Source organism: Somniosus microcephalus, chromosome 2, assembly GCF_052327205.1.
Source record: "Somniosus microcephalus isolate GS21.2 chromosome 2, FLI_Smic_1.0, whole genome shotgun sequence".
Lineage (NCBI taxonomy): Eukaryota > Metazoa > Chordata > Chondrichthyes > Squaliformes > Somniosidae > Somniosus > Somniosus microcephalus.
Window position 1 is genome coordinate 183,936,361 of NC_140988.1, and position 21,329 is coordinate 183,957,689.

Below are 21,329 nucleotides of genomic sequence, written 5' to 3' on the forward strand. Positions count from 1 at the left end.
CTGGACAAAATAAATCCACTGACAGAAAACAAAAAATCAATAAAGAAAAGTACAGGAAGGTACAAATGATGACGGACAATAGCTCCGAAGACCAGAATAGCGATAGCGACTCCGGAAACAAGAGACTTAGCTGTCTCAAATTACATAATGTACTTGCCAAAGAGGATTACCAAACCATTTGGGTTACCCTCACAATAGCAGGGTCCCCAGTTAAAATGGAGCTAGATACAGGATCAGCTCTAACCGTAATAAATCGACGAGATTACGAGAGGCTATTTTCGCATATACCTCTAAAAGACACATCCATTATCTTAAAAACATATACGGGGCAGAAAGTCTACCCCAAAGGAAAAATAAGGGTGCCTGTGGTATACAACGGCAAAGAAATACAAAAGTTGTATTTATACATTCTACAAGATGGTGGTCCACCGTTGTTGGGACGTGAATGGATAAGGAAGATACGTTTAGACTGGCACTCCATTCAGGCACTGACGGTGACCAGTAAGGAAAAAAACAATGATGACATCATACCTGAACGATTAAAAGACATCTTGGCCAACGCCAAAGAAGTGTTTCAAGAGAAACTAGGAACCTTGAAAGGCATCACCGCCTCAATAAAAGTGGAAGATACAGCAATTCCAAAATTTTTCAAGGCAAGACCGGTGCCATACGCAATACGTCCGGCAGTCGAGGCAGAGCTGAAGAATTTGGAAAAGGCAGGCGTATTATCCAAAATAGATTGGAGCGAATGGGCAACACCCATCGTTCCAGTCATGAAAAAAACATTGAAAAATAACTCTGAGGAACAGAAAAAGATTCGCATCTGTGGGGACTTTAAGGTGACTGTAAACCCGGTCCTTCACACGGTACAGTATCCTCTTCCGAGGATAGAAGATATTTTCGCCTCACTATCCGGAGGGAAACGTTTCACAAAAATTGACTTGGCACAGGCATATCTACAGATGGAGGTTGAGGAGACCTCTAAAAAGTATCTCACAATAAACACACACACAAAGGCCTGTACCAGTACAATCGACTGGTTTTTGGAATAGCATCAGCTCCAGCTATCTGGCAAAGAGCTATGGAGCAAGTCCTGCAAGGGATTCCGGGGACTCAATGCTACCTAGACGACATCCTTATAACAGGAGAAAACGACAACGAGCACCTTGCCAATTTGGAGCAGGTGCTCACTAGGCTGAAAGAACAGGGCCTACGAGCAAATCGCCCCAAGTGCGAATTTTTCCAAAATCAGATATCATATTGTGGCCACATAATTAATAAGGAAGGGTTGCATAAGTCACCTGAAAAAATTGAAGCAGTTATAAAAACCCAGCACCTGAAAATGTTTCACAATTAAGGTCATTCCTGGGATTAATAAATTACTATCATAAATTTTTACCAAACTTATCAACTATTCTACACCCTCTTTATGATCTTCTACAGACAGGAGTGATTTGGAAATGGAACGAAGACTGTAAACGTGCCTTCCATAAATGTAAAGACTTAATCACATCCGAGAAAATTTTGGCTCATTACAACCCATCACTACCAATCAGACTGGCGCGCGATGCATCCCCTTACGGCATAGGAGCGGTATTGTCCCATAGATTCCCTGATGGCTCGGAACGGCCGATAGCTTTTGCGTCATGCTCATTGAACTCAGCTGAGCGTAACTATGCCCAGATAGACAGGTAAGCACTCAGCCTGGTATGGGGAGTGAAGAAATTCAACCATTACCTACACGGACAAAAATTTACCTTGCTGACTGACCATCAACCCCTCATCTCCATATTCAACCCTAAAAAAAGTGTCCCCATTATGACGGCACAAAGACTACAGAGGTGGTCCCTTTTTCTAGGGGCACACCAATACAACATTGAATACAAAGGGTCAAAACAGCATGGGAATGCTGACGGTTTATCACGCCTACCGTTGCCAACGATAGAAGAGGCACCTACAGTAGACTCAGTCGAGATATTCCACTCTACCATAGTGGAATGTCTACCGGTGACAAATTCTGCCATTGAAAGGGAGACAAGAAATGACCCTACTCTCTCACGGGTCTACGATTTAACAGTGAAGGGATGGCCAGCACATGGCGAACCACTGTTGCCAGCATTCTCGCAAAGAAGAGAACAGCTGTCAGTGTGCCGAGGAACCTTGATGTGTGGATCCAGAGTGGTGATTCCACCCAAACTCCAGGATAAAGTGCTAAAGGAGCTTCACGAGGGGCATCTGGGTGGAGTGAAAATGAAGAACCTAGCTAGGGTGTTTGTATGGTGGCCAGGTATCGATGGAGACATCGAAGACATGACCAAGAGCTGCCTAGGATGCCAGAAGGTCCAAAATGCTCCGCCACAGGCCCCTCTACATCCATGGGAGTGGCCCTCATCTCCCTGGCAAAGGGTGCACATCGACTTTGCTGGTCCATTTATGGACTCAATGTTCTTAATCGCAGTTGATGCACACTCCAAGTGGCCGGAGGTAATAAAGATGTCCTCCACCACCACGGAAAAAACCATTACAGTATTAAGGACCATATTTGCCAGGAATGGGCTGCCGGAGCAGATATGTTCTGATAATGGACCGCAATTTGTGTCCGAAGAATTCAAAAAGTTCTTAAAGAACAATGGGGTAAAGCACTACACGTCCGCCCCATACCATCCCGCCACCAATGGATTGGCTGAAAGGGTTGTCCAGACCTTCAAGAAGGCCATCAAGGCCATGGGTAATGAAGACATAAAACTTCAGCACAAGGTGGATAACTTCTTATTTGCATATAGGAATGCAACGCATATGGTTACTAACCAAACTCCCGCCATGATGTTCTACAATAGAAACCTAAGATGCCGGCTGGATTTGGTCAAGCCCAACATCCGAAGGGACGTGGAGAACCGGCAGTTTCAGGGCATGAATGAAAGGCCAACTAGGGCCTTCCAGATAGGCCAACCGGTTTTGGCCCGGGACTACCGTACCGAGAAATGGCAGCCTGGAACTATCTGCACACGATTAGGACCACTGATGTATACCGTGGACATCGGAGACAGCATAATAAGGCGCCATGCTGACCAAATCATCAAGTCATCCGAAAAGGGACAACCTACACCACCACTCTATACATCTAACGATGAAGTAGAGATACCCATATCTACCTCCGATCCGGTGATACTGGAGCCCGATGAACCCGACACTGGCCTTCAAGCCGAATCAGCCTTGCCAGAAGAACCTACTACACCACCAGAAACTACTACACCCCCGAGGGGTTATCCGGACCGAGTCAGGAAGCCTCCTGAGAGACTAACTTATAATTAATTAATACAGCAATGTATATTATTTTGCATATAACATGTAATTAATAATTACTTAAAATATGATGTACTAGTTAGCTAGAAGGGGAGGAATTGTGGTGTATGTGCCTTTAAGAGCCCCAGGTGTGCGTAATGCCGGTAATTGCCACTTGGGCTATATAAGCCTGTGTATTGTGTATATCCTTTAGAAACCCCCCCCAGACTTGCTTAGTAAATACCTATGAACCAACTCCTGTCTTCAGTGTCTTTATCTACACACGGACACTACAGGAAACATACAGCATAAAAGTATAGGGTTTCACCAAATCTTTGATGGTGAATTTGAAAGTAGGACACAAATGGTTAAAGAGCATCGTGCAACTTCCATCCAGTTACCTTCGCAGGTCAGAATTCGATGTTTAAGACACATTTTACATGTTTTAATTTGTTTGGGGTGGGGGTGGAAAGAGTGGAAGAGAGGGGAATTTGGGAAATTGGTAATCATGGCAAGAAAAAAAAAATCACCACGGTATCTTTAAATTCAATCCTCAGGTAAAAGTTACCATATTAAAAGTGGTTTAATAGCATCAATCAGCACTGTGGCTGCAGTGTGTACCATCTGCAAGATGCACTGCAGCAACTTGCCAAACTCCTTCAACAGCACCTTCCAAACCCGCGACCTCTACCACTTAGAAGGACAAGGGCAGCAGACGCATGGAAACATCACCACCTACAAGTTCCCCTCCAAGCCACACACCATCCTGACTTGGGACCTGTATCGCCGTTCCTTCACTGTCGCTGGGCCAAAATCCTGGAACTCCCTTCCTAACAGCATTGTGGGTGTACCTACACCATATGGACTGCAGCGGTTCAAGAAGGCGGCTCACCACCATCTTCTCATGGGCAATTAGGGATGGGCACTAAATGCAGGCCTAGCCAGCGACGCCCACATCCCATCAATGAATAAAAAATTTAAAAAATTTAACCTCTACTTAGCATTAGTTAACATTTTATACTTAAAATCTTCCCAAAATGATTTTAGAAAAATAATAGCCTCTACTTAAGAACAGGGATATCAAAACACCACTCTGGCTTGCTTGTTATTAATTCCATGCCAATTTTTAAGTTTCTTGATTTAAAGCCACAAGGATCTCTTGACCTATGGAAGAGTTGGAAACCTGCGAGTATCAGCTTCATTACAGCCTGTAGTAATATAAATACAACAGCACACAGCTACACTTAAGAATGGTACAATTCAATTTTGAGTTGCAAATAAATCTTGATTCTTACCTCTTGACCTGTAAGAAAAAGGAGAACATCTCCCTCCTCCTCTTCACACATATGGATCTGAATAACTGTTCGAATCGCTGACTCCAGATAATCCCTCTCCGGTTCTGGGGTGTAGAATATTTCTACAGGATGTGTACGGCCAGGAATGGTAAGCAGCGGGCAACTGTCAAAGTAGACCTGAAACTTGCCTGCATCAAGTGTGGCACTCATGATGATAATCTGAAAGAAACAGCATGCACTTTAGTCTCAATTCAAATTAGAACACACCACCAGTAAACTTGCAAAATGTAAAACTGCCTCCTGGAAGAAAATAAATTCTATTATAAAACAGAAGAATTGCAATGGTCTAAGTGAAATATTACTGAACATAAACGGAATCCTTCACATTTCTCAGTTTCTACTGACTGCAGAACAGAACTTAACCACACAAACTTGCACATTAGATGCTTCATGCTATTTGCCAAATAGCAAAAGACTGCAACTGACAACGTCCGTTAAATCGTAAGTGCTGCTAAATAGCAATTCTTCAGGAACCCAAGATACTGCAATTAAACATAGATTGAAGCTATAACCCTGAAGAGTGAAATTTATTTAAATTATGTCCCTTTTCTTAAACAAGTGTCATTTATAGCTTGTTGATGAAGCAGGTTACAATAGTGCTGTCTGCATGTAGACTTGTCCATTGGTCAGAATGGGTTGTAATATTTTTGCGGGGATATAAAAACAGCACTTGGATCCATCATATCTGCAGGTCATTTGGACCTCAAGTCTACATTTCTTGGGTCCAGTTTTTCGAAAAAGCATTTTTTTTTGTTAAATTTCCCCCTTGCCAATTTGTTCCCTTAAAAGCATGGGGTAGAACCACAGGAATCTCCCTTAAATAACCGCTGTGATCCCAGACAGTGATTCTTGGCAAGATATTTGACCTCAAGGGGCATCATGGCCAAGCTCCATGCTGTCCTCACCTAATATCTGCATACACACTCCTAAAAGAGATAATAAAGCACCAGCATCAGAAACTTTGGGTAATTTTCCCCTCCCTATTCCAGAACACGGAGGTCAATGGTAGCCCCATTACTGCCACCCTGACTGAGGTCAACCAGTTCAGCAGAGACTAGTGAATTGAACTTGGATACCATCCTTGTCTGACAGGCTCAGCCGCTCACTTCTTTAATTAATTGAACAACTGGGAGAAGCCCAATACATGTTTTTTTAAATCCTCAAGGTGGTGAGGGGCAGGAGGAAAGGGACTTGCATCTTGAAAGAACATTGTGCTCATCTCAATTATTGCAAGTTCATAGCAAAAGTCTGGGCTGGTCATAAAATGCACAGCGATTTGTAGATCACAAATCGTCTGGTGTCTTGTACTGGCTAATACTGAGCATCTGCAAGGCCCTTTGATGCTAATGAACACCCAGCACCATACTTCCAGATTTCCTACAACTAAGGGACAGACACAATGGGCCGAATGGCCCCCCTCTGTACCGTAAATTTCTATGATTCTAAGGGAAGCAGATACCACAAAATTTGTTTGATAAGGGCCTAGCTAGTCTCACCAGAGCCTCTGTCGACATAGTTGATCCTTGGGTTAACCCATCAATTTAACTCATTGTTCTCTTGGCCTTTTTACCAAGAGGAATAGTCCTCAGTTGCATTTCCGAGCAGTACTTGTGGCAATCTGGGAGTAATTATGTAATTATAACAGATAAATATCTACACATGCAACAGATAAATATCTACATATGCAACGAAGTTTAAACTGCTCGTTTTATTTACGCAAAATATCAGACTGTATATTCGTTCAAAAGATCAAATTGGGTTTCTTTTAATTTTATTTGTTCCTGTAAGAGAAAGGGCCAAGCATGTTCCACTGTGGAGGGTTGTATATTAAATGCAGACACACAGTGTGTTTACAACTTCTAGGATATGGATCACCGCAGGGAAAAAAAACACCAGTTTTATTTTTCTTACTGTATGTACGCGTGAAGTATTGTAGAGGAATTAACAGAAGTGTTAACTTCAACACCCAATGGTTTAAGAGTTTTAAAAAGTACAGGAATGCTTTTCAAAATCTGGCGATTAATCAGAAATAAGGCTGTTTCCACTCTCTGCTTGAAGGACAGACACACATACAGAGAAGACAAAATGAGCTGAATTTGCTGTATTGGAATCAGTACATTATTTAAAGTTGGAAAGTCAAACTTAAAATGAAGTGGCTTTTACAATGGCTCATTATGGACTTACTTATTGTGGCACCTTTATATATTTTGTGCTTTTAATATTGCCAGCATTTGTGCACATTGCTATTTAATTGTAAATAAAGAGATTAGCTGCTTTAGCGTTTCAGTTTTTAATCTGTGCGCTAACATCAATTTTGCAGAGTTTGCCAATGTACCACATTTAATTCAAAAAGCAAATTATTGCAAGTGGGTAAATTGTTAGCCCATCAGGTACATGGCTGTGTGACGACATATGCGGAGCGTACAGCTTCCAGGTCATCTGGGAAATTAATTATCCATTTATAAGAACTGAGAAAGAAAATAGTAAGAAAAAAAAAGTGCATCATCCAATTCTGATAAACAGAACGAGTGTCCATGACTGAAACTGTTCACTGACATTTCCAACAGTATTTAAACAGTACCTTTTCTGAAACTTTCAGGTGAATTCTTGACTAGGACTGGAGAGCTAGAGAGAAACAGCTCAACTTGGCCTTGGGGAAGAGAATGGAATACATATCCTGGGAGAGGAAGTGCCTTTTATACAAGACTTGGATTCTAATGGTAGGTGAAGGACGTAAATGTCGAGAAATGTTGGCAAATTTGTAACTTTTTAGGGCCGTCTCCATATTGTATATAGTTAAGCTTTCTTCTCCATACTGATATATTCAAAGGGCCAAGTTGAATGATGGATATCTATTTACATAAAGCGTCAGCTGTGGCTCAGTGGTAGCATTCTCGCCTCCAAGTCAGAAGGTTGTAGGTTCAAGTCCCACTCCAGAAACTTGAGCTCATAATCCAGGCAGACAATCCAGTAGGGATGGCTACACTGTCGGAGGTGCTGTATTTCGGATAAGACGTTAAACCGAGTCCCCATCTGCCTTCTCAGGTGGACGTAAAAACTCCCATGGCACTATTCAAAGAAAAGCAGGGGAGTTCTCCAGGTGACCTAGCCAAAATTTATCCCTCAACCAATATCACAAAAAAATAGATTATCTGGTGATGTATCTCATTGCTGTTTGCAAAAGTGGCTGTCGCGTTTCCTTACAATAGTGACTTACATTCAAATGTACTTTATCTGTAAAGCGCTTTGGAATGTCCTACGGTTGTGAAAGGCGCTATGTAAAGGCAAGTCCTTTCCTTATTCTTCAGGCCGTAACATTACTGCCACAATTGACAAATGATTACCAGGCAACATTGATCTGAACTTGAGCTTAAACCTCAGAAAACCAGGCTGCAATGTGCAGAACCTCCATTTTCTTTTTCCAAATCTTACCTTCAAATCTGATCTTTGCTTCACAACTTCTTTTAATACACCCATAAGAATATCTGTTGCTAGCGTACGCTCGTGGGCCTCATCAAGGATGATTACACCATATCGCTCTAGTAGAGGGTCATTCATAGCTTCTCGAAGCAACATACCATCAGTCATATACCTAGAAACAAAGCACGCAACATCAGATTATTGCTCTGTGTTCAAATACTGCTGCACATAAAGGTGGTTTCTGGTGAGCAATACAGTGGAGGCATCACCAAAAGGCAAATATTTAAAGCTGCGTAGTTATGACGTGCCACAGGTTTGCTTTCAATAACTTGAAAGCAACAGATTTGATTAATTGTTTTTCAAGAGTAATTTAAGTCACACTGTGCGATATCCCAATTACTAAAACACCCACTCTACCACTGCCATAAATCATCCTCACTCGAACAATAATCGCAATACGCAAGATATGGAATTGAACCAGCAAAGTTTTCTCTACGTACACCAACAAAAAATGGCTGCGCACACTAATTCGGTCCAAGCCCAAAAATGCGGAACTAAACTTTGTTAAACTTGTGCTTAGAATTACCAAGCCTAAAATAGCTTCATCCATGAAAGCCTCATCCTGCCTCTGTAACCGCCAGACTTGACTATTCCAACCCACTCCTGGCTGGCCTCCCACACTCTACCCTCCGTAAACTTGAGGTCATCCAAAACTCGGCTGCCCGTGTCCCAACTTGCACCAAGTCCTGTTCACCCATCACCTCTGTGCTCGCTGACCTACATTGGCTCCCGGTTAAACAACACCTTGATTTCAAAATTCTCATCCTTGTTTTCAAATCCATCCATGACCTCGCCCCTTCCTATTTCTGTAATCTCCGACAGCACCACAACCCTCAGATATCTGCGCTCCTCTAATTTTGCTCTCTTGAGCATCCCTGATTTCAATCGCTCCACCATTGGTGGCCGTGCCTTCAACTGCCAAGACCCCAAGTTCTGGAATTTCCTCCCTAAACCTCTCCGCCTCTACCTTCTTTAAGACGCTCCTTAAAACCTACCCCTTTGACCAAGCTTTTGGTCATCTGCCCTAATATTGCCGTATGTGGTTCAGTGTCAAACTTGCTTCATAATTTTCCTGTGAAACACCGCGAGATGTTTTATTACATTAAAGGCGCTATATAAATACAGGTTGTTGTTGTTGTAAAAGAAAAGTTTTTCTTCGAATCTTAGTACGTCTGGAGAGGCCGCTCAAGCAACATAATAGTAGTGCGCTATGGTTCATGATTACCATAACTTTTTAAATTATTAAATTTTACAAGTGTGCACTCCTGGCACATAGCCTCACTCACCAACAGGGCAAATGAATCTGGTTACCCCTTATAGGCTCACATCCATAACAATACAGGAAACTCTTTTTTATCCGGCACCGACAGGACCGGCGTGGTGCCGGTTTATCAAAAAGTCCGGATTACAGAGAGGTATAGTAAAAGGTACGAGAGCTCCGTACACAGCAACAAATCCAGGCTTCCCTGTTGCTTAAACAGGTGCAGGAACCCCAGTCACAGGTCCAGGCGTCCCTGTTGCTTAGCAACAGGTGCAGGAACCCCGGTTACACAGCTACAGATCCAGGAACGGCCACTAATATGAAGTAAAACTTACCTGAACCTACTCCTGAATTTTGCCGGTTAACAGAGATTTCCGGTTATTTAGGTGCCGGTAAATCGAGAGTTTCCTGTATCTACTTTCACAAAAACAGCAACTTTTATAACTCAGCTTTCTTATTCCTGGGTGGAAACTAAGTTTCACAATTCCAGCCATGTAACATTTAGCAAAATTTATAGCACAAAGCTTCAATGCTGGTAGTGCTTTAACTCAATGTACACTGAACTACTTCTCCTCTCCATGGTACATACATCTTAGAAAAGAACATTTACAATATTTATATTTTACTGTGTATAAAATGCAGATTATTGGCTGCGTTATTCACAAAACAAACAGCGTAGCACAACTGGTTATCTTCTTTAGTCTCAGAATTTATAATGGCTTACTTCAATGCAGGTTAATCTTGAATTTTGAAAGATCTCCTGTCAATTTTAAGATATATATTTTAAATGCATATGCTAAATTTTACCAACAGCTCCCTGTCCCTCAAAAAAAGTACCAGAGCCTACACAAGACTCTAGGATTTGATCATAATTATTTACCTATGGTGCTGCTGCTGAAGTTGAACATCACCAGTTTAATTTATTTAACTACCTCTCTTCAATTATGCAATTAATCAACAATTTACTGCAATTTTGGAAAGTTTCAAAGCTTTCTTGGATACTCTTGGCATGGCCACATAAACTAAAATTATAAAGAGAGAGAGCTTGGACCTGGGAGAGAGCAGCAGCGCGACCGGCGGCAGTTAAAAGTGGCAGCAGCGAACGAGGCCCGACCAGAGAGCTTGGACCTGGGAGAGAGCAGCAGCACGACCGGCGGCAGTTAAAAGCGGTGGCAGCGAACGAGGCCCGACCAGAGAACTTGGACCTGGGAGAGAGCAGCAGCACGACCGGCGGCAGTTAAAAGCGGCGGCAGCGAACGAGGCATACCAATTCATCAGCATGGGAGAGAGGTAAAAAGTAATCCAAGTGTGGCGTCAGCAGGAAGCAGGTAAGTGATTGGTTGGTGAGTATTTCTTTTATTACAAGCTTAAATTCTGCGGTTTATATTTTCTTGGGTCTCTGTGGTGTAGTGGGGACAGTTGGTAAATAAGTGCCCTAGAGTATATCTTTAACTGGTGGTATTGAATTAATTTAAATTAATTAAAGAGGTAAGTCATGCCAGGAGAGCCCAGCCCTGTGTTATGCTCCTCTTGCTCTATGTGGGAATTCAGGGACGCTGCTAGTGTCACTGATGACCACGTGTGCCAGAAATGCATCCAGCTGCAGCTACTAACGGGCCGTATTGAGGCGCTGGAGCTGCGGATGGATGGGTTGTGGAGCATTCACGATGCTGAGAGGGTCGTGGATTACACGTATGATGAGTTGGTCACGCCGCAGGGTAGGGCTGCACAGGCAGAAGGGAAATGGGCGACCACCAGGCAAAGCAGTAGAAGCAGGCAGGTAGTGCAGGGGACCCCTGTGGCCATCCCCCTTTCAAACAGGTATACCAATTTGGATACTGTTGAGGGGGATGACTCACCAGGGGAAGGCAGCAGCAGCCAACTTCCTGGCGCCAGGGGTGCTTCTGCTGCTCAGGAAGGGAGGAAAAAGAGTGGGAGAGCAATAGTGGTAGGGGATTCTATCGTAAGGGGAACAGATAGGCGTTTCTGTGGCCGTAGATGTGACTCCAGGATGGTTTGTTGCCTCCCTGGTGCCAGGGGCAAGGATGTCACTGAACGGCTGCAGGGCATTCTGAAGGGGGAGGGTGAACAGGCAGAGGTCGTGGTTCACATTGGGACCAACGACATAGGTAGGAAGGGGGATGAGGTCCTGCAGCAAGAATTTAGGGAGCTAGGTGGCAGATTAAAGAGCAGGACCTCAAAGGTTGTAATCTCTGGATTACTCCCAGTGCCATGTGCTAGTGAGTATAGGAATAGGAGGATAGAGCAGATGAATGCGTGGTTAAAGTGTTGGTGCAGGAGGGAGGGCTTTAGTTTCCTGGATCACTGGGCCTGCTTCTGGGGAAGGTGGGACTTGTACAAGTCGGACGGGTTGCACCTGAACCAGAGCGGGACAAATATCCTTGCGGGGAGGTTTGCTAGCACTGTTCAGGGGGGTTTAAACTAAAATGGCAGGGGGTTGGGAACCTGAGCAGGGAGACAGAGGAAAGGAAAACAGGGATAAAAGCAAAAGATAGGAAGGAGAAAAACAAAAGTGGCAGTCAGAGAAATCAACGGTTTAAATCAAATGTGGCCACAGTAAATAATAATTCTAATAGGTCTAAGAGCGTTAAAAAAACAAGCCTGAAGGCTTTGTGTCTTAATGCAAGGAGCATTTGTAATAAGGTGGATGAATTGGCTGCGCAAATAGAGGTAAACGAATATGATTTGGTTCAGATTACGGAAACGTGGCTCAAGGATGGCCAAGGCTGGGAACTCAACATCCAGGGGTATTCGATATTCAGGAAAGATAGGCAAAAAGGAAAGGGAGGTGGGGTAGCATTACTGGTTAAAGAAGGGATTAATACAATTGTAATGAAGGATATTAGCTCTGATGATGTGGAATCTGTATGGGTAGAATTGAGAAATACTAAGGGGAAAAAAACATTAGTGGGAGTGGTATATAGACCTCCAAACAGTAAGGCGGAGGTTGGGGATGGCATTAAAAGGAAATTAAAGAAGCGTGCAATAAGGGCACAGCAGTCATCATGGGTGACTTTAATCTACATATAGATTGGGCCAACCAAATTGGTAACAATACTGTGGAGGAGGAATTCCTGGAGTGTTTACGGGGTGGTTTCCTGGACCAATATGTCGAGGAACCAACCAGAGATCAGGCCATCTTAGACTGGGTATTATGTAACGAGAAAGGATTAATTAGCAATCTTGTTGTACGAGGCCCCTTGGGTCGGAGCGATCATAATATGATTGAATTCTTCATTAAGATGGAGAATGAAGTAGTTGACTCAGAGACAAGGGTCCTCAATTTAAATAAAGGGAACTATGATGGTCTGAGGAGCAAGTTGGGTAGGATTGATTGGGAAATGGCACTCAAAGGGTTGACGGTGGATAGGCAATGGCAAATATTCAAAGACCGAATGGATGAGCTACAGAATTTGTTCATCCCAGTTTGGCATAAAAATAAAACAAGAAAGGTGACTCAACCATGGCTAACAAGGGAAATTAGGGATAGCATAAGATCCAAGGAGAGGACATATAAATTGGCTAGAAAAAGCAATAATCCTGAGGATTGGGAGCAGTTTAGGAGTCAACAAAGGAGGACAAAGGAATTCATTAAGAAAGGGAAAATAGAATATGAGAGTAAGCTAGCAGGGAACATAAAAACTGATTGTAAAAGCTTTTATAGATATGTGAAGAGAAAAAGATTGGTGAAATCAAGCGTAGGTCCCTTACAGTCAGATTCAGGGGAATTTATAATGGGAAACAAGGAAATGGCAGACCAACTAAATACATACTTTGGTTCTGTCTTCACAAAGGAGGACATAAATAGCCTCCCAGAGATGCCAGGGAGCATAGGGTCTGATGAAAGAGAGGAACTGAAAGAAATCAGTATTTGTAGGGAAATAGTGTTAGGAAAATTGATGGGACTGAAGGCCGACAAATCCCCAGGGCCTGATGGTCTACATCCCAGGGTACTTAAGGAAGTGGCCCTAGAGATAGTAGATGCATTACTGGTCATCTTCCAGAACTCGATAGACTCTGGAACGGTACCCATGGATTGGAGGGTAGCTAATGTTACCCCACTATTCAAAAAAGGTGCTAGAGAAAAAGCGGGGAATTATGGACCGGTAAGCCTGACATCGGTAGTGGGGAAAATGCTAGAGTCTATTATAAAAGATGTAATAGCAGAGCACTTGGAAAGCAGTGACAGGATCGGACAAAGTCAACATGGATTTACAAAAGGTCATGCTTGACTAATCTACTGGAATTTTTTGAGGATGTAACTGGTAAAATAGATAAGGGAGAAGTAGTGGATGTGGTGTATTTAGGCTTTCAGAAGGCTTTCGATAAGGTCCCACATAAGAGATTAGCGTGCAAAATTAAGGCACATGGGATTGGGGGCAAGGGATTGACTTGGATAGAGAACTGGTTGGCGGACAGAAAGCAAAGAGTTGGAACAAACGGGTCGTTTTCAAAGTGGCAGGCAGTGACTAGTGGGGTACCGCAAGGATCGGTCCGAGGACCCCAGCTGTTCACAATATATAGTGATGATCTGGACGAGGGAATTGGATGTAATATCTCCAAATTTGCAGACGACACAAAGCTGGGTGGGAGGGTATGCTGCGAGAAGGATGTCATGAAACTCCAGTACGATTTGGACAGGTTAGGTGATTGGGCAGAAACATGGCAAATGCACTATAATGTGGATAAATGTGAGGTTATCCACTTTGGTGGCAAAAACACGAAGGCAGATTATTATTTGAATGGCAATAGATTGGGAAAAGGGGAAGTGCAAAGAGACCTGGGTGTCCTTGTGCACCAGTCGCTGAAGGTAAGCATGCAGGTGCAGCAGGCAGTTAAGAAGGCAAATGGTATGTTGGCCTTCGTAGCAAGAGGGTTCGAGTACAGGAACAAGGATGTCTTGCTACAGTTGTACAGGGCCTTGGTGAGACCGCACCTTGAGTATTGTGTGCAGTTTTGGTCGCCTTATCTGAGGAAGGATGTTCTTGCCATGGAAGGAGTGCAGCGAAGATTCACCAGGCTGATACCTGGGATGGCAGGAATGACGTATGAGGAGAGATTGTGTCGATTGGGCTTATACTCACTGGAGTTTAGAAGATTGAGAGGGGATCTCATCGAAACCTATAAAATTCTGTCAGGCCTAGACAGACTAGATGCTGGAAGGATGTTCCCGATGGTCGGGGAGTCCAGAACCAGGGTTCATAATCTAAGGATAAGGAGTAAGCCATTTAGGACTGAAATGAGGAGGAATTTCTTCACCCAGAGAGTGGTGAATCTGTGGAATTCTCTGCCACAGAGGGCGGTGGAGGCCAGTTCATTAAATATATTCAAGAAAGAGTTGGATATATTTCTTGAGGCTAATGGGATCAAGGGATATGGGGAAAAGGCAGGGACAGGGTACTGAATTTGGATGATCAGCCATGATCACATTGAATGGCGGAGCAGGCTCGAAGGGCCAAATGGCCTACTCCTGCTCCTATCTTCTATGTTTCTGCAAATCAGGCTGGATGGTTCTGCAACCTTCCAAGTTAAAACTCCAAAGTCACAAAGTCAATTAAATTAATAACCATTGGGCTCTCTATTCATTGTAAAAGACACATGATTATACTTGTGCGGCATCGGCAGCGGGTGGAGGCGGAGCTGAGCGGCAGAGCGATTACAAGAGGCCCCAGAGGCTCAGGTAGGCGTACCAATCTCCAATAAGGAGAGAGGTAAAAAGTATTCAAGGTGTGACGTCACCACAAAGCGGGTAAGTGATTGGTTGGTAAGTATTTCTCCCTTTTTAAGCTTAAATCTCCTTGGTTTATAGTTTCTAAGGTGTGATATTCACCATCTAGAATCGGGGCAGAGGATATTTAAGAATAATATTAATAAATTTAATTAATTACATAGAATGGGAGATCAGGCGATGTGTTGCTGCTGCAATATGTGGGAGCTGGTGAACACCATTGATGCTCACGGTGATCACATTTGCAGTAAGCGTTGGCTGCTCGAGGAATTCCGGCTCCGTGTTGAAGAGCTGGAGTCTGAGCTTCAAACACTGAGACACATCAGGGAGGGGGAGAGTTACCTGGACTCTGTGTATCAGGAGGTAGTCACACCAATTAGATTAATTAATTCAGATGTAGTCCGTGGCCAGGGTCAGGATGGTGTGACTAGAAGTGAGGCAGGTACGAGGATGCAGGAGGTAGTGTTGGAGGAGCCGCAGCCCTTGCACTTGTCCAACAGGTTCAAGGCTCTTACTCCCTGTGAGGATGGGAACAGGGACTGCAGGGAGGATGAGCAACCTGGCCACAGCACCGTGGAGCGGGGGGCCATTCAAGTGGGGGGAGTTAAAAGAAATGTTGTAGTGGTAGGGGATAGTATCGTTAGGGGGATAGATAGAGTTCTCTGCAGCCGAAAGCGAGAGTCCCAAAGGCTGTGTTGCTTGCCCGGTGCCAGGGTTAAGGACATCTCCTCTGGACTGGAGAGAAACTTGGAGTGGGAGGGGGAGGATCCAGTTGTCGTGGTCCATGTTGGTACCAACGACATAGATAGGACAAGGAAGGAGGTTCTGCTGAGGGAGTTTGAGCAGCTAGGGGCCAAATTAAAAAGCAGAACCACAAGGGTAATAATCTCTGGATTATTACCTGAGCCACGAGCGAATTTGGCTAGGACAAATAAAATTAGAGAGTTAAATGCGTGGCTCACAGACTGGTGTGGGAGAAATGGGTTTTGCTTCCTGGGACACTGGCACCAGTACTGGGGCAGGAGGGAGCTGTTCCGTTGGGACGGGCTTCACTTGGCCAGTGCTGGGACTAGAGTCCTGGCGGATCATATAACTAGGGCTGTAGAGAGGGCTTTAAACTAACTAGTGGGGGGGGAGGTTCCTAGAGAGCAAATAATACAAATGACAACAGAGAAGGTCAGACTTAGGTAGCAGTGGGGAAATTAAAAACCAGAGCATGTCAGGAAGGGGCAGAAGGTATGGAGTAAAAGGTAAAGTAATAAAAAGGGCAAAAGCAGGAACTAAGTGTCACAAAACATCTTTGAAAGTTCTCTATCTGAATGCACGTAGCATTCGTAACAAAATAGATGAGTTAATGGCACAAATAACTACATATGGGTATGATCTTGTGGCCATTACAGAAACATGGCTGCAGGGTGACAATGCCTGGGAATTAAACATACCAGGTTATTTAACGATCAGGAAGGACAGGCAGGAAGGAAGGGGAGGTGGGGTGGCTATGTTAATAAAGGAAGGAATCACTGTAATACAGAGAAATGATATTGGGTCAAAAGATCAGGACAATGAAACAGTTTGGGTGGAGGTAAGGAATAATAAGGGGAAAAAAACACTAGTGGGCGTAGTCTATAGGCCTCCGAACTGTGGCAACTCTGTTGGGCGGAGTATCAATCAGGAAATAGTTGAAGCATGTAATAAGGGAGCAACTATAATTATGGCGGATTTTAACTATCATATTAATTGGACAAATCAAATTGGGCAGGGCTGCCTTGAGGATGAGTTCATTGAGTGTATTAGGGATGGGTTTCTTGAGCAGTATGTAAGTGAACCGACCAGGGGGCAGGCAACCTTAGATCTGGTCCTGTGTAACGAGACAGGATTAATTAAAAATGTCCTAGTAAAGGATCCCCTTGGAATGAGTGACCATAACATGGTTGAATTCCATATTCAATTAGAGGGTGAGAAGGTTGGATCTCAAACAAGCGTGCTAAGCTTGAATAAAGGAGATTATGAAGGTATGAAAGCGGAATTGAGTAGAGTGGATTGGGAAAATAGATTAAAGGGTAAGACGATACATGATCAGTGGTGTACGTTTAAGGAGTTATTTTACAACTTCCAAAAAATATATATTCCACTGAGAAGAAAAGGGTGTAAAGGAAAAGACAGCCATCCGTGGCTAAGTAAAGAAATTAAGGATAGTATTCGACTAAAAACAAGGGCATATAAGGTAACCAAATCTAGTGGGAGGATAGAGGATTGGGAAAACTTTAAAAGACAGCAAAAAATAACAAAAAGATTGATTAAGAAAGGGAAGATAGATTATGAAAGTAAATTAGCAAAAAATATAAAAACAGATAGTAAGAGTTTTATAGTTGTATAAAAAGAAAAAGGGTGGCTAAAGTAAATGTTGGTCCCTTAGAGGATGAGACCGGGAAATTAATGGTGGGAAATATGGAGATGGCAAAAACACTGAATGAATATTTTACATCAGTCTTTACAGTAGAAGACACTAAGAATATCCCAACACTGGACAAACAGGGGGCTAAAGGGGGGGAGGAGCTAAGGAAGTGGTACTCGGTAAAATAATGGGACTCAAGGCGGATAAATCACCTGGACCTGATGGCTTACATCCTAGGGTCTTGAGGGAAGTGGCGGTAGGGATTGTGGATGCATTGGTAATAATTTTCCAAAACTCCCTGGACTCGGCAATGGTCCCGGCAGACTGGAAAGCTGCTAATGTAACACCCTTATTTAAAAAGGGCAGTAGACAGAAGGCTGGAAACTATAGACCGGTTAGCCTAACATCTGTGGTAGGTAAAATTTTGGAGTCCATTATTAAGGAGACAGTAACAGGACATTTGGATAATCATAATTTAATAGGACAAAGTCAGCATAGTTTTATGAAAGGGAAGTCATGTTTGACAAATTTGCTGGAGTTCTTTGAGGAAGTAACATATAGGGTGGATAAAGGGGAACCAGTGGACGTGGTGTATTTAGACTTCCAAAAGGCATTTGACAAGGTGCCACACAAAAGATTATTGCTTAAGATAAAAAATCACGGGATTGGGGGTAATATTCTGGCATGGATAGAGGATTGGCTATCTAACAGAAGGCAGAGAGTTGGGATAAATGGTTCATTCTCAGACTGGCAATCAGTAACTAGTGGTGTTCCACAGGGGTCAGTGCTGGGTCCCCAACTCTTTACAATCTATATTAACGATTTGGAGGAGGGGACCGAGTGTAACATATCAAAGTTTGCAGATGATACTAAGATGGGAGGGAAAGTAGTGAGTGAGGAGGACATAAAAAACCTGCAAGGGGACATAGACAAGCTAAGTAAGTGGGCAGAGATTTGGCAGATGGAATACAATACTGGAAAGTGTGAGGTTATGCACTTTGGCAGGAAAAATCGTAGAGCAAGTTATTATCTTAATGGCAAGAAACTGGAAAGTACTGAAGTACAAAGGGATCTGGGGGTCCTGGTGCACGAAACTCAAAAGGTTAGTATGCAGGTGCAGCAAGTGATTAAGAAGGCCAATGGAATGTTGGCTTTCATTGCTAGGGGGATAGAATATAAAAATAGGGAGGTATTGCTTCAGTTGTACAAGGTATTGGTGAGACCGCACCTGGAATACTGCGTACAGTTTTGGTGTCCATACTTAAGAAAGGACATACTTGCTCTCGAGTCAGTACAAAGAAGGTTCACTCGGTTAATCCCGGAAATGAGGGGATGGACATATGAGGAGAGGTTGAGTAGATTGGGACTCTACTCATTGGAGTTCAGAAGAATGAGAGGTGATCTTATTGAAACATAGAAGATTGTGAAGGGGTTGGATCGGGTGGATGCAGGGAAGATGTTCCCGATGATGGGTGAAACTAGAACTAGGGGGCATAGTCTTAGAATAAGGGGCTGCTCTTTCAAAACTGAGATGAGGAGGAACTACTTCACTCAGAGGGTGGATGGAATATGCTGCCCCAAAAAACTGTAGAAGCTACATCATTACATAAATTTAAAACAGAAATAGACAGTTTCCTAGAAGTAAAGGGAATTAAGGGTTACGGGGAGCGGGCAGGAATTTGGACATGAGTCTAGGTTCGGATCGGTCATGGCCCTGTGGGTAGCGGAGCGGGCCCAGGGGCCGTGTAGCCTGATCCTGCTCCTATTTCGTGTGTCTAATTCTGTTAGATGCAGGAGATGGTTCTGTAATAGTGGATTGGCAGTTAGGATCAGATCAGCCATGATCTTATTGAATGGCGGAGCAGGCTCGAGGGGCCGATTGGCCTACTCCTGCTCCTATTTCTTATGTGCCAGAGATGTGGGTAGTTCAAGCAGTAAGACAAGTAGGAGTGAGTAGGTCAGACAGCATCTGTGGAGAGAGGAACAGAGCTAGCATTTCAGGTCGATGACCTTTCACCAGTTATCGACCTGAAACATCAACTCTGTTTCTCTTTCTACAGATGCTGCCTGACCTGCTGAGTATTTCCAGCATTTTCAGTTCTTATTTCAGATTTCCAAAATCCACAGTACTTTGCATCCATACCCACTCACTCCTACAAAAGCAATGAAGAATGCCCACTGAATCTACTCTCAAGGTTCTTTACAGTTAAAAGGGGGAGGGGGGGGGAAAAAGTATCGCATAATCAACATCATTACAGTCAGTTCTATGCAAATATATTATGTATTGAAAATTTCAACAAACTATGCTAAACGTGGTTAAAAGAAAAACAAAAGTTCACTTACTTCAGACATGTTTTTGCACTGCTGCAGTCTTCGAATCTAATGGAGTAACCAACCTCTTGGCCTAGCATGACATCCATTTCATCGGCTACTCGCTGAGCCACACTCATGGCAGCCACCCTCCTAGGTTGGGTACAGGCCACGCCACGCTTGGGTCCTACCACCGCCCGCACATAGTCAACGCACCACTGAGGAATCTGTAAACCCATTCAATCACAAATCAGCTGTTGGAATCTTCACCACCAGCTACAAAGCAAGCATTACACACATCAAGTTTTCACAAGTCCATTACTCTTTAAAGTATTGCATGATTCCAAATAGCAAGGCAGCAGAGACCATCAACTCGATGGAGTCTGCAGGGGATTAAACTCATGCCCAACCTCACGCACAGTAGACGTAGACTCGATATTTTATTATGTCTTCACTGCCACCAAAAGTCTTTTTTCTTCTAAAAACAGAACACCCCACTACCAACAAATGTGATCTTTAACATGCTTGTTGTATGCTAAACAAAATTTTGTAAACTGCCAAACCCAGACTATAAACTGAAACTGAAGTAACACACACTTCAAGATGTAGAATGTAAATCAGGAAATCACAGATTAGTTTATTGTACAATAAATAGAGGGGGGAAAACCACAAGAATATTTTAATTTCTTGAGTTGTTCAATTCTGGTTAACTCTCATTGCTAATTGACAGTTCTTTTTATACCCCATTTGTAAAACAAGTTTTCAGATAAAAGTGGCTGATTCCTTAATGGATAGTTTCACTCAGCAAAAATAGGAAGCCAGTTAAAAAAGGTATTCAGTGCTCCCTATGTAATGACATATTAATAGTTTGACAGGTGGTGCCAAAGTCTAGGTGTAGAATTAAGGTTCCATTTAGTAGGTGGCCCTGTGGCAACACAAATGGTGGGTCTCGACTTCGGCCAGTCCTTCAAGGCAGGTATGAACTAGAAACATTTATTTTCAAGCATGGAAAACCCCACGGAGTCAGAGTTCCAAGTGACAGTTTACAGTTATTGACAGAGGACTAGATGCATGCTGACCAATGTTCCTCCTAAGGTGCCTGGGTGCGCGGCCGTGCATCAATCGGGAGCTCCCACACAGGTCGCTCACAAGCTGTTGCCGCTGGAAGATGCCGTGCACGTGTGGCTGCGTAGCAAATTTAAAGGGACCGCGCACAAAAAGAATTATAGGGAACACTGATGCTGACCCCATGCTATCTTAAACTGGGGAACAGTATGTAATGATAGAGACCCAAAAGAGGCAGCTAAAAAGTTAAAGGTGAAAACAATAATTCCACTAAATCAGGCAAATTGAAGCTGCTAGTTTAATGCAAATATAAAATCCACAGTTCTTCAAAAAAAAACTCAAGCCAGTCAAAATCCGCAAGGTATTAATAAGTTCAATGCATGCATTCTAGAAATTTCCATTGAGTTTTTAAAATCAGGGGAACCATTTGTC

General features: G+C 43.3%; 1 protein-coding gene across 5 annotated transcripts in view; it reads right to left on the reverse strand.

Annotated features, from left to right (window-relative positions):
* Nucleotides 1-21,329, reverse strand: part of dhx15 (DEAH (Asp-Glu-Ala-His) box helicase 15) — a 208,196-nt gene that overhangs the window by 129,530 nt on the left and 57,337 nt on the right. For all 5 annotated transcript variants that reach the window (XM_085967832.1, XM_085967801.1, XM_085967794.1 and 2 more), the window contains exons 3-5: nt 19,866-20,059; nt 8,070-8,229; nt 4,578-4,796 (exon numbers count right to left, since the gene is read on the reverse strand). In XM_085967832.1, the coding sequence (XP_085823958.1) occupies nt 4,578-4,796; nt 8,070-8,229; nt 19,866-20,059 (573 nt within the window). The remainder of the gene's footprint in view (nt 1-4,577; nt 4,797-8,069; nt 8,230-19,865; nt 20,060-21,329) is intronic.